The sequence below is a fragment of the Electrophorus electricus genome, chromosome 5, assembly GCF_041902795.1.
Source record: "Electrophorus electricus isolate QZ-2024a chromosome 5, ASM4190279v1, whole genome shotgun sequence".
Lineage (NCBI taxonomy): Eukaryota > Metazoa > Chordata > Actinopteri > Gymnotiformes > Gymnotidae > Electrophorus > Electrophorus electricus.
The window spans coordinates 3,917,290-3,931,047 of NC_137501.1; the positions used below are offsets into that span (position 1 = coordinate 3,917,290).

General features: G+C 39.9%; 1 protein-coding gene across 4 annotated transcripts; it reads left to right on the forward strand.

The window, feature by feature from the left end:
- The first annotated feature begins 2,028 nt into the window (after positions 1-2,028).
- slc14a2 (solute carrier family 14 member 2) lies at positions 2,029-7,143 on the forward strand. Of its 4 annotated transcripts, XM_081715064.1 has the most exons (11): positions 2,092-2,112; positions 2,233-2,274; positions 2,393-2,431; positions 2,725-2,914; positions 3,867-4,056; positions 4,142-4,270; positions 5,216-5,408; positions 5,766-5,913; positions 6,210-6,344; positions 6,458-6,507; positions 6,629-7,143. In XM_081715064.1, the coding sequence occupies exons 4-11, from the start codon at positions 2,740-2,742 to the stop codon at positions 6,977-6,979; spliced, it is 1,371 nt and encodes a 456-aa protein (XP_081571190.1). In that variant the 5' UTR covers positions 2,092-2,112; positions 2,233-2,274; positions 2,393-2,431; positions 2,725-2,739; the 3' UTR covers positions 6,980-7,143. The 4 variants fall into 4 exon arrangements, with proteins under 4 accessions (XP_081571189.1, XP_081571190.1, XP_026862072.3 ...); XM_081715063.1 differs by lacking the exon at positions 2,393-2,431 and having other exon boundaries at positions 2,029-2,112; XM_027006271.3 differs by lacking the exon at positions 2,393-2,431 and having other exon boundaries at positions 2,096-2,124.
- The last annotated feature ends 6,615 nt before the right edge of the window (positions 7,144-13,758 follow it).

The window sequence follows — 13,758 nt, forward strand, 5'->3', positions numbered from 1 at the left end:
TATTTTTATTTACCCTATTTTATTTTTTTAAAAGCTGTTTGAAATCATACAATCATAGTCATTATTGCTGATTCCAGATCAGTATTAGTAAAGCACCATTGAACCATATCATCAGTGCCATTATGAACTCAGATCAGCATTTTAAAGACATTAAAGGTATTGGAGTGGCTTCACGCCTGGACTGTTAAGTAGTTGCAGCTGTAACATGTAGTTATGGGTTTTGCCCACTAGGTGCAAACATGAGTTTTAGATATACAATAGAAGAAAAGTTAGAGTTTAGAGGAGAGCTAAACAATGGGAAGCTGCTTTGTTATGCAGATGTTTGTTTTTCCTTTATGCCTTTTGAGCCTGTTTTTGGATTTACTGTCACTTTATGAAACATGACCAAATAGCCAAAGGCAAGACCTTTGGTCAGAGAGGATTACACCAGGAGTCTGTTCTCTTCATGTGAAGAGGTTTTGTACTGCAGTGATCCTATACAGAGCTTATATAGAGCTGCATAAGGTTGTTTTGTATGTAATCAAATATTGAGCTGTAAATACACTGGGTTAAAAGTGCATAACTGTGATGTAATACATAATCAAATGTCATATTTAAATGTCAAAACTAAGCTCCACGTTAGGCCCTATCGAAGTCCATCCTGACAGATCTAATCTCATCTTCTCATTTTTTTCTCCACCAAGGATTGCCATGGCAATAGGATGAGAAGAGAAACCTAGGTGTCTCTGTTCGCAGTCACTTCCTCCGGCTCCTCCTGACGGATCCCTGGGTGTTTCCAGCCCAGCCATCCTGACTCTGAGGTGACACGCTGTTCCTTCATGCATTCCGCCATTTCAGTCTGATGACATAACGTCAATCTGAGGTAGCTGTTTCATTTATCAAGTCTAAGGACATTTACGAAGCGACTGGGCTTTAATACAAGCCTCATGTCCACACACCTTCTGAGTGCACTGGGCATGTGGAGACACTGATCCAGGAGCTCACTTAGCACTGTTGCACCTACTGTGGGGATGGACAGGATGACTGAGGTAGGCTTCCATCCCATGAACTCTTGGTGGGGAGGCAGTCTTGGCAGTTCATGACTGGTTTAAGAATAGTGTGGAGGTATGAGCCTCATCTCAGATCCACCTGCAGAGAGCCATCAGGAAGCAGAAGAGCCAGAACCATCACCAGCACAGGAAAGCCCCAGAGTACTGGCCTGCGAAGAGAGTATGTCTGTATACATGAGACCTCAAACTCAATTTATTCCATTCATCCAGGAAACTCAGCACTCATTTCATTTGCCTCCTGCAATGCATCAACCCATTGACCACCATTTGTAACTCTCTTTACAATTCTGACTTTCATCCTTTCTCCATGTCTCTCTTCTTAAGCTTGTTTTACCAGCTCCAGTGCAGGAGTCTGAACCCTTTAACTTTTCTCCTTGGCCTTCATGGTGCATTCGCCATGAAAGCCCTCCTGGACTCCCATAAAAGAAGGGGTTAGCGCCAATACATCAGCCGGGAGGGATACAGTCAGCCGGGAGGGAAACAGTCCGAAGAAGTGGTCTTGGGTCCCTGTTGAGGACGTGATGGTCCACATGCCCAATTTCTCGCAAGTAAAGCACCCCCCCCCCCCCCCCCACACACACACACACGCACATTGGCTAAATGTTGGCTAAACATGTTTATTTATAATATTGCATTAATGTCTTAATAACTTGTTAGATGTCATTAATACTTAAAATGTAATTAATAATTAATACTTATGTTATTGGTATTATGGCATCATTAGTATAATTAATAATATTGGTGCTGGTGGTAGTGTCTTTTTTGTTATTATTATTTTCTAAAGTTTGAAATTGTAAAAATATTTTCAATTCTTTGGCAATATTATACTCTGTACAGTCATGCCTATAAAGCCATCTTGACAGAGAGAGAGAGATTTAGGCCTTCAGACTTATCTCTTGTTTTCATCAATGTCATGATGTAAGAAGGAGGGGCTTTGCTTCCAGTAATATAAATTCTTTGCTCAGACTAGTTTGTTCTTGTTAACTAGTTCACTGTTGATGGTTATAGGGCGTCCAGGAGAAATAAACCAATATTATTTATGCATGAAACACAGTTTTCAGAGGTGACAGCTCAGGTTTCTATAGTATTTCCAATAAGTAATTTATGTATGCTTTGTTTATGATAACCCTAAATAATTAATATTTCATGGTGATTTACCTATTATTTTTAAATTCTGCTACAGGGCATTCAAATTTTCTACAGAACACAACCCGAGCATTCGAAGGTAAGTCCACTGACTAGCAGGAAGGTCTAGCCTGTACAAATATGAAGGAATCAAGTAAATGGTACTATATGTTAGTTAATAATACACTTATAGCAAACAGATTATATTAATGGATTAGTCTCTTTCAGCTGATGCACGCTGATGTCGCAGCCGCTTGGTAACGTATAAGGCCATTTCACGATTGAAAATCGCCTGGATTTCTAAAAACAAATTAAATGGGTACACCCATCCCCCCACCAAAAAAGACGTGATTAAATTAGGCGCAAATAAAATTGATATTTAAAGCAACAAATAGAGACGCAATTACAAACTTGACAAGAAGAAATGTTTTTTTTTTTCGTTTTTTTTTAATTAAAAAAACCTGCAACAGTCCCTGGGGGTATTTTTTCCCATGTCAAAACTGTAAAGAAGCTACTAATTAAGTATTTCATATTCTGCTGTCTTTGATAGGAGCTGCAACCGCTGATGGCCAACACAGTTCAGCAGGCGCCAGGGCTAAATAAGCCGCGCACACAGTCCGCCGAGAAGAGCGGACAGTGGAGCGTACACGTGTCTCCCTGCCAAAACATGAAAGCCCGGCTCTCGCGCCTTGCGCTGTGCTTCTGTGGGGACATGGCTCCTTTCACGGAGTGGATGAAGGGTAGGCTAACCCACCCATACGCTAAATAGGCATAACAGCGTACAAGTGAAGCTGCGTTTTTTCAGATACAGATACAATGCCTGTCACTGACCGTGACCTGAACTTCATCGTGCATAAATTCTGGATGTGTTAAATTGAGAAGTATGCAATTAAGTAAATAAATGGACCACTGAATGAATGAGTTAATTAATTAATGTGTAATTCAGTAAATCTGTGAATAAAGAAACGAAGATGTGTGTATCAACGTAATTAATTAGTCGACATCAGCATGCATCACAGAATTCTGTCCCTCAAAACTTGATGGTAAATCTCAATAACTCTGCTAGTGCAGCTCTTCAGCGTATCTTGTACATGCTGTCACATGGACACTGATCACACCTGCATGGCAGTCTATTTAGTACTCTTTCTGTATCTGTCGCAGTAATCTCTTCCACTGTAGCTTTAAGGAATAGCTATCCAAGTCGAATATTGGCACAGCTTTTTAGCACCCCCCAAAACAAACAAACAAACACACAAACAAACAAACAAAAAACAAATAGGGCTGGAAAAGCCAATAAATGTAAACTATAAAGGCCATAATGCTGCACTTTTCATATTTCCGATTTGAAGCATTCCAGCGCACCATAGAGAAGTTTACTAACCCCTCTTGGGATCTCCATTTGTTTGCACTAGGAGCCACACCTATGTCAGAAACAATACAGGCACACACATAGTATACCTATAAACATGCATAAAGTTTAAACATTTCAATGCTTTTACGATGTTTACTGTTGTTTTATGTTAACTGTGTATTGCATCACGTTCATAAAAGGAGACCTTATATTGCTGGTGTAACAAACATATTCAAATTCATGTTTGTGATAGAGCAGCAATGATGAGAATTACAAAGTCTGCTATTTAATTTTCTTAGTCACTGCTTATTAACTGCATCTTTGTAAAACACTTTATCCAGGACAGTTCATCTTGATTCAGATTGTGGATTGGGTTTTGAGGGGAGCAGCACAGGTGATGTTTGTGAACAACCCTTTGAGCGGGCTCATCATCTTCGCTGGTCTGATCCTCCAAAATAGATGGTGGGCCCTGAATGGCTTTGTGGGCACCTTGTTTGCCACGATCTCAGCCCTCATTCTAAAACAAAATAGGTACTTCCCATCCTGCTAATGCAGCATCATAACTTTGGAGCTGTTGTTTCAGTAGTGTGGTAAGAATTTTCCAATCTTTCCTTAGAGGTGCAATAGCAGCAGGTTTGTATGGATACAATGGAATCCTGGTCGGCTTGCTCATGGCAGTCTTCTCCAACGCGGGCGACTGGTACTGGTGGCTTCTATTACCCAACATCTTCATGTCGATGGCATGGTGAGTTTTGTGAGGTTTACATTTACATTACATTACATTTGACACATTTGCCAGAGGCTCTTATCCAGAGCAACTTTAAATCTTCAATCGTATTGCAGAGGTAAGCAAGTGTAGTGTTAGGAATCATGCCCAAGACCTAGTACTGGTATAGTATAGAACAATTGGCCAGACTGCTACAGGGGAAGCAACCTTTTCTTTCTTTTTTATGCAGTAAAGAGAATGGAATTTATGAGATGGTGGTTAGTATCCTAGTGTGCCTGAGTTTGGCTTGGCAGGTTTGGCATTCAAAGCAGTCATATGGTGAAAAACATGTCAAACAAGGTCAAGATGACATGTCATGACAAGGCTGTCATGTTGAGGAGAAGTACGTTTTAGTTGTGAGCTAAGTTTATAAAGAGACTGAACAAGAGCCAAAACTGTTTGGAATGTGCCTCTTTCATTATGGTCAGAATTTTGTGACTTTATCAAATATTATCAAGCACATAGAGCTGGTTCTGGGCACCGATTAAGCAGGGCACGTCTGCTATAAATATACACTTTCAGTAAGCCTGTAAAATTGAGCTTCTGAGAATCCTTTGTTTCAGACAACTTTGAGTTTTAACCTGTTTTGCTTTAATGAGTGACCATCCTCTACTGACTTGCATCAGGACATTACTATGATTTTCCTTGTTTTAAAAAGATTAATCAAAAGCGTGTACCACGTAGCTATGAATGGCAGTCCTCTGAAGGTCTGCTCATTGTCCCAGTAATGTTCTCTCTGTTGTCCACTTATACCCCTTAAATGGAAAAGATCTATAAACATGCCTCGAGCAGAGTCCTGAGTGGCTCTACACTAAATACACAAAGGGGAAAAAAGGTTGGCCATTGGCATCAAGGTCTGCAAGACACTTTTGACTTGAGATCCAAAAGTCTGTTGTAAATATCTGAATATTTTGTGCACTGCAGCCCGATTGTCTCCAGTGCCCTGGCATCTATCAACAGTCGGTGGGACCTGCCAGTGTTCACACTACCTTTCAACATCCTGGTGTGTTTGCACATGGTGGCTACAGGCCATTACAACCTCTACTTCCCCCAGGTCCTGATTCAGCGTCGCAGCACTTTCCCAAATGTCACATGGTCCGAGATGGACTATGCTTTGGTAAGAGCCTTCTTGGATGGCTGCCAGGCACTGGTTGTTTAAGGTCATTCCTTAGAATAAGCATCCACTTCAATAGTAACATCATATTGTTCTAGAATCTTCTTATATCATAACGATCTCAGAACATGATGTTTAGATAAAGAGGCTGCTGGCCCTATCAGATTGGATTTCACGCTAGTTGCAAATGCCACATTTTCTAAAAGTGCATGTACAGCCAGCATTTTGTTTAAGGCCACATGACATTACTAGACCCACTATCAATGCAAGTCAATGCAGGCACAAGCGGGAATGCATGTCAATTTAGAGTCCAATTGCAACATTATATGTCCATGTTTTTCTTCTTTTTATGGTCCCCAGCTCTTCCGCTCCATTCCTGTGGGTATTGGGCAGGTCTATGGCTGTGACAATCCTTGGACAGGAGGCATCTTCATTATTGCCCTGTTCATTTCTTCGCCGATAACTTGTGTTCATGCCGTTATTGGCTCTGCAGTTGGTATGGTGTCAGGTAAGTCTGACTTAACATTGTACCATTTCTGGTCCAAGCCACTGTGGCCTAAAGATGACACAGCTCAGCATCTAAATTTCAAGCTTTTAATAAGTTGTATTATGTGTACTAGAGCAGGGAAGACCTGAAAACTGAGGCACAAATTCCAAAGCCTAAAGAACTGAGGCTGTATGATGGCTCTGCTATAACCAAGTCAAAGTTTAGAGCACACATTTTTCACAAGTATGTTTGACTTTTTAAAAAAGACTTCTAAATCTACACAGTGAAAAAAAAAATTCTGTGAACCATCGATCCAGGTCTTGCCCTTGCTGCACCGTTCGAGAACATCTACTTTGGATTGTGGGGATATAACTGCGTTTTGGCTTGCATCGCCATCGGTGGAATGTTCTACGCTCTCACTTGGCAGGTCCATCTCCTGTCTGTAGCCTGTGGTATGCTCTCACGAAGACCGTTTCCTCTCTCCTCACTGCTAAATTATTCTGGTTATGTAAGAGCTATCGGATGCAGCTTAATGGCATTAATTTCCTCTCTCATTTCCCCTTAGCATTTTTCTGTGCCTACCTTGGCAGTGCTATTGCCAATGTGATGGCCACTGTAAGTATTCAATGATTCACAAGAGCAATATGACTGAATTTCCTAATTGCTCTAGCTGATGCTGACATGTTCAGTGCCAGGTTTACTTGTATAATCAGTGGTCTAATGCTCCCCTCCTCAGTTTGGGCTCCCAGCATGCACTTGGCCCTTCTGCCTGTCTGCCCTTACCTTCCTTCTGATCACCACGGAGACGAAGGCCATCCACAAGCTGCCGCTCACCAAGGTGGCGTACCCTGAGAAAAACCTCATATACTTTTGGAAGATGAAAAAGGAAGAGAGAGCTGAGAAGACGAAGATGACCAAAGGACTGGCAAAAGAGGAGGTAGTGAAGAGTGCATTGGAAAGTCAAGAGAAGAATGAGCAGAATCGACAGGTCAGCACTGACAGGGTGGAGACAGAGACCAGCAGTGGGCCGAGCACCGAAGAAATCACACCACGCACCCCACACTATGGCGATGCTGCAGTAGTCTGAATCAACACTGTGCCCATGCTGGGATACCAGACAAATCATCATATGCACCACTAGACTGCAACAGAAGTTAATCTATCCCTGTTAGAATGGAGATATCCTTCTTACAAGATGGGCTTGATGTATTATCTTTATTGCTGTATCTCATTAGTAAAAGTGGTATGGGATTTTCCACTCTATGTGCCCTTTCAGTAACATTTTTTTTTACAAACATATTACAGTTGTTTCTTTTCAGTCATTCAAGTTGTTTACTTATATCCTAACAGTGATTGTATTACACAGATGTTTATTGTGTAGCTATTTTACATACATCAAACCTGATTGTTCTTGTTAAGAAATTAAAATTACATAACCCAAAGGAATATGCACAAAAATGTACTCCTGAGATAAATATTTTACAGTAAACTTGCACCAGTGCTCAACTCAAACACCTGTTTTCTTGTTAGTTAAATGCACAGCCCATTACACAACATCCCATGTGCCCCAGACATGGACACCATGCAACCCTCCTAATTTCGCTGCAGAGGAGCACCTCTTCTAAATCACTGATTTTCTTCAGTGTAACAATACAAGTGAAACTCTGTCAAAAACAATTTACTAATGAACAATACTGTTTTACTTCAGGAATGTCAAAGTCAGTTATTAACACAAAGTTTAATGTGAAAGTTCCTCATTGAATGATGGTAGAATCCACAGGAACTTAGATTTATGTACGGTAGCAAGGATGGGATTTGGGCTTCTCAACACCAATGCAACGGACGCCTCCAGATAGGTTTGTGTATTCAGTTTATTAATTAAAAAGTGAAAGGGAAAATAAAATGGTTTAAAAGAATAACAAAGGTTCAAAGACTCTAATGCTGTCACAGCCATTAATTAGCCATCTTAACAATAAGTACTGGCCTTAACTTTAGTGCCATTCCAAAATCAGGTTGTATGCTGCTCCCATAGCATCAGTCAATGAATAATGCACACCTCTGACTTCAGCACAATTAAAAAAAAAAAAAAAAAAAAGGACTTTCCACTTTCCATTGATTAGCATTACACACTTCCTTTTTATTGGGTTTAAACTAAAATTGCAAATATTCCTAAAATTTGTTCCATGGTGAATGGTGACAAATAGGATTAAATACCCCAATTTATGGTTTTACATGAGTACAATATGCAAAATGGAGGCAAACGACATCACAGTTGGCATAAAGCTATAAACAGACAGAAGTGCTCCCACCGTGTTTAGAAGATAAAGAGGCTGCTGGCCCTATCAGATTGGATTTCAGGCTAGTTACAAATACGACATTTTCTAAAAGTGCCTGAACAGTCAGCATTTTGTTTAAGCCCACATGACATTACCAGACCCAATATCAGTGCAAGTCAGTGCAGGCATAAGCCGGAGTGCATGGCAATCTAAAGTCCAATTGCAACATTATATGTCCATGTTTTTCCTCTTTTTATGGTCCCTAGCTCTTCTGCTCCATTCCTGTGGGTATTGGGCAGGTCTATGGCTGTGACAATCCTTGGACAGGAGGCATCTTCATTATTGCCCTGTTCATTTCTTCGCTGATAACTTGTGTTCATGCTGTTATTGGCTCTGCAGTTGGTATGGTGTCAGGTAAGTCTGACTTACCTGTTCTCACTGTGTATGAACCACATACTAGTGGCAAAGTCTGTTACAGACAACCACATAAAGACACTGAAGTTAGTTACTTCCTATTCGGTGGCTGTGGTTGGTTCTTTATTTGTAAAGGGAGCATTTTACAGACATAGATGAACTAAATGAAGATGTGATCAAAATTTGTTAAGAATTGATTCTCATCCTGTTATTATAGCTACATAAATCAGATTAACCTCTAATTACAATATAAATTTCAGTACTTGAGAGAACATACTCAGGTGGTGCTGATTTAGAAATAAATAATTGCAGTGGGATGCAGGGGTTTGCTTTGATAGCTCGAGCATTACAATAATGGCAAGATTAGGTCCTCCAGTAATCAACACAGCAAAACACCATCTCGAACTCAAACAGCGCAGGGCCAGAGAGAAAAAAAAAAAACATTTGAAGTTTTGCCACAGCTCATCACGCTTATTTCTGCCCAAGGTGGCAAAAGTGAATGACCAAAGTGTGAATTTTAGTCCACTTAAATGACTTTTAATACTATTTAAAAACACAAATCAGGCTTCAATAATCTGTTTTTTAGAGGCAAAGGTAGGTCATCAAGATTCTGTCAACTGGCTGCCTTGGTTGAAAGCTGAGATGCAACCCATCCACCATAACCTCCTCTCCATATTCAGTACTTCTTTCAACAACTTTTAAATGGTGACAGGAGAACTCGAGCCTGGGCCCTCTGCCGCATTTAATATGCAAACATTCTATCTCCTTATTCGCCCTTCCATATCAAGACATGTTTACTGGAGTCTTTAACCCTGACCTCACTAACGTAGTTATGTCTTCCTTCAAAGTTGAAAGAATCTCGGCCTTCACATCTGCCTTCTCGAATTTTCTCTGAGGGCATAGAAATTCCCGGCAGTAGTGATTGGCCTGGTAGCAACGTTCTTGCCTGTGTTATTATTTCTCTCTCTCTCTCTGTCTGTGTGTGTGTGTGTGTGTGTGTGTGTGTGTGTGTGTGTGAGAAAGCATTATTCCACTTTTATCCTTACACAATGATTATGCATAGATGTAGGCATTTAGATTTAATAAGGGCCTTCAAAATAAAGGTCTTGCAATAATAGCGGAATCGACTCTGTCCTTATGCAAATCAACTTAATTATCATGATCGTTTCAGTTAAATGACCAAACTCGTCCTACCAACAAGAGACATTCTCCGAGATACATACAGAATAGTAGCCTGGTAGGATGATTTGTAAAAATGGCCACCGGTTCAGCGGCCACGTATCTTTACTCATTTGATTGACCTGACATTTCCGAGAGAAACTGCACGCCTGTATGCCAGTCGCACAGGGGTCATATACAAAATGTCAGATATGAAAACACACATCCAAAACGTTCCGTCGGTTAGTCACATCTTAATACATCTAAATGTGTATATGCATCATTCTGTAAGAATAACAGTAGAATAAATGTTTGACACATATAGATACAATATCTTGAAATATTATCTTCTTATTAATCTTAATTGAATTAGCTGTTAAAGAAATGGGATTAACACTGGTTAAATGAACGCCACCACAGCGTCATCTTTGCTAGTGGCAAAGCCGGATTTTTCGGTAATGCACCCGAGTTTAAATAAAGTCCCGAGTTGGCGGCGTGTCAATAACAAAACGGCATGAATGCTGCTCCTACGGTGGACGCTAATTACCTTAAAAGCGATATTTTCACATGTTAACTGTACAGTTAACAAAACCGTTCGACGGTTCTATGCATTTTGTGCACAACTTGAACTTATGTTGATGAGGTACCGCAACAAAGCTAGTCATAAGATCCCTAATGCGTGTCCTATTTTCTTAATTTTCTTTCAGTAAGGCAAAAATAAACCTGGTTTCGATGATACAAAAAAAAGAGTTAAAACAAACGCGTCCGTTTTCCCCGCTCAGAAAAACACCACCATGTCGCAAGTTGGAATACTTGGAATTGGAAAAGCTAAACTTGCGCTGCAACCAGAGTGGCTTTACCTTTTACCTCCTACAGCCTGTGATGTTATGCAAGCGAAAGTGCGGGTAAAGCTTATGAGTCACCTGCATGCCTGGGCCATGTTGCTAGCTTTGCCAGAGAATAAAGTTAGTTGTACAGTGCCATGCCTAGATTTTCAGATATGCAAGTTTTCAAAATGGATGGGCAGATCTTGGGTTGGGAGATGGAAAAATTACGTATTATCTCTGTCTTGCTGGGCTTAAGTTCAGTGTACATTTATTATTAACTTACATTAGCTAGCAATATACTGACTCTCTATTACTGTCAAGTCTTGTGGAAGTCATTCACGCCAGGACAATTTAGAACATTCAACTGACCTATTCTCCATGTTTTTGGATGGTGAGAAGAAACAGGAGACCCTGGAAGAAACCCCCACACAAACAGGGAGAACATGGAAACCTAACCCAGATGGGAAGACGAACCCAAGACCTTAGAGCTGAGACCACATTGCACCATGTCCACCATGAACCAAAATGTGTCCAAGTGCTTTGAGGGGATTTAAAGAACAGTGAAAGAGTGTCGAGAGTATTTCTACATGTGTAGACCATTCTGACACTTAACGATTTCACATTGGCTACCTTGCAAAGCAACCACAACCAGATGATTCTCTACAGAGGAACAAAGGAAGTGTGAGACTTAAAAGAATGCAGATAATCACCACAATGCTGACTACCTTTGACGCAATACGACATTTGAATGGCTTTCAAAACACTGTGATGCATTCCATTTTTCACTGAGCATGTAAGCCTTTCGTTTTTAAAAAGCTAAGGGGGTATGGTTTTGATCTGATTTACTCAAACTGGCATTGATCTGTTCAAAATCTTCTCCAAGACAAAAGTTAAGCACTTCCAAATGTTATTCCTTGTCTAGACACATAGTTTATAGTCTCTGTGTGCCCTGGTCTTATCTACGTCTAGAAGAAACTGCATAGTTTACCAATTTCTTCTGAGTCATATTCTTAGTAGTTTGTATTTAGACCTTTAGTTAAATATGCTTTTGCACTAAATAAAAAACATTTATTTCCAAGACTACTAAAGATAACTGCCACCTGGACATACAGAGACAGCAAGGGTGTCATTAGAGATTTATGAATAGGGGCAGTAAGCCCTCCAGGAGAATTGCAAAAATGACCCTGAAAGAGGCACATTTTTAAAATGTGACTATTTGGAAAAATTACTTAGCAGATATGCCACTTTAAAGTTTGTATTCGGCACAGACCTTATATGACAAATGCTATCCATCCACTTACAAGGACAGATCAAGCAATAATACAATGTTACCTGAAGTAACGGGTCATAAGTGTTTCTCATGTTCACTGCTACAAATCAAAATATGCCTTCGCTTGGTCGTCGCATTCACGTTTAATAACCTCGGTGAACAAACTTTAAGAGCAAATTGACATTTTACAGCAGAAAAAAACCCATACTTTTCTCAATTTTCAGTTGTTTTATCATGAGGAAATATTAACAAATCACAGTCCATATTCCCAGCCAGAAGCCAACAGTGCTCTTAGTAAAACACCAACAAAACAGGATAAAAGTAGTGATGCTACAATTAATAGCAGTTGATTTTTATCAACTGCCGATAAAATGTATTAAAATGTTTTATTTAAACTAAAAGTCCTCTCACCTGGCTGGCCGTTGGAGCAGCTGCTCTCTTCACAAAAAAACATTTTGAATATCCATGTAAAAAATTTCAATATATACACTATACATAAAAATTTCAAAAACGAACATGCCGTACATTAACACTTGCTTTAAATACTGCAATGTTTAATGGAGAAGCAGTTTTAAATTTGCTCTTTAAGTAACATGTCATTAGCATTTGTTCATCAATTATTAGGGTTTTCTGCTACCTTAATGGTATTACCATTAGCATATCAATGAGATATCATTTCAGACAATTAATAAGATATTCCAATTATGGATTTCCTTTACTTTCATGCTGGTTACACCGTCTACAGGAACATTCTGACCCAGAGGCACTCTGCCTCACACACAACATGACACGATGACACTGAAATTTTAGTAAAGTACTGCAGAGCAATAGTCACCGGTGTCAGAGATCCACCAAATATTTCAATCTTTCACACTGTTTGGCTGTAGCCGCATCTTCATGTCCTAGAGCTCCTTTATTCCAACATGTAAATTTGGAAGCATGCTAGTACAGTTGAATAAGATATTCATTCTATCAACGATTTAAAACTAATGCTTATGTATGCTTTTTTTTTTTATCATGGCGAAAAAAACAACAAAAAAACTACTTGCTCAGGTGGAAGCCGAGTGAGTAGTTTAGCATTACAGAAGAGCTTTGCTACTGAGTGACCAAGGGTTTAAAATTGCAGTTGTCCTTTCTGATAACTGAATTCCCAGTCAACTGTGAACCAAAATCATAGGTAGTTAGTGCAAGAGGAGAAGAATACCATGACTGTGAGCCCATCTCCGGTGTCACATGCTGCTCATTTGACCAGACGGATCGCATACGTCCAACCTCTCCAGTGGCCATATGGTGACCACAGCAGAACTGTGGGCAGCGACAAATACTCACGCTGTGTCAATGTAACAGACACTGTAAATATTAGAGGTACAGCAAGTTCTGCAGTTTAGGCACAGTAGTTAAGATGTTGTGTAGGCCACACTCAACTGCCAAGCTACTGTTGAACCTATCAAATTCTTGAACGTTGCCTTCATCAAATTCTTGAACGTTGCCACACCTCATTATCTGAATTTCACCAGTCTTTTACGTCACTGCATAGAACAGTCACCAAGGTATATAAGTTACATGTATGAATGTGGATTTTAGTTTCCAAAACATTCTAAAATAATAAAGTTGGTCATCTAAAACATATTCTGAATACATTTACACACATCTTATAGTCTCAGTGGTGGGCTTGTCACATTTAAGCCCAAAATGATTTTTTGTTACATAATTCAGAGTTCTCCTTTTGCAAATACCTGGGATGTTATACCTCTGTCGTGCAGATAGACTCAGAACACTGCTGACAGCACTGCTCCCAGATTCAAGTGCTTATCAGATCATTGCACCAAACAGTTGTTATATAACCACAGAGAACACATTCTTGAAACCAGCACTTTCATTAACCGCTGTTATCTCATTCAGGCAAATGCCTACTGTTAAA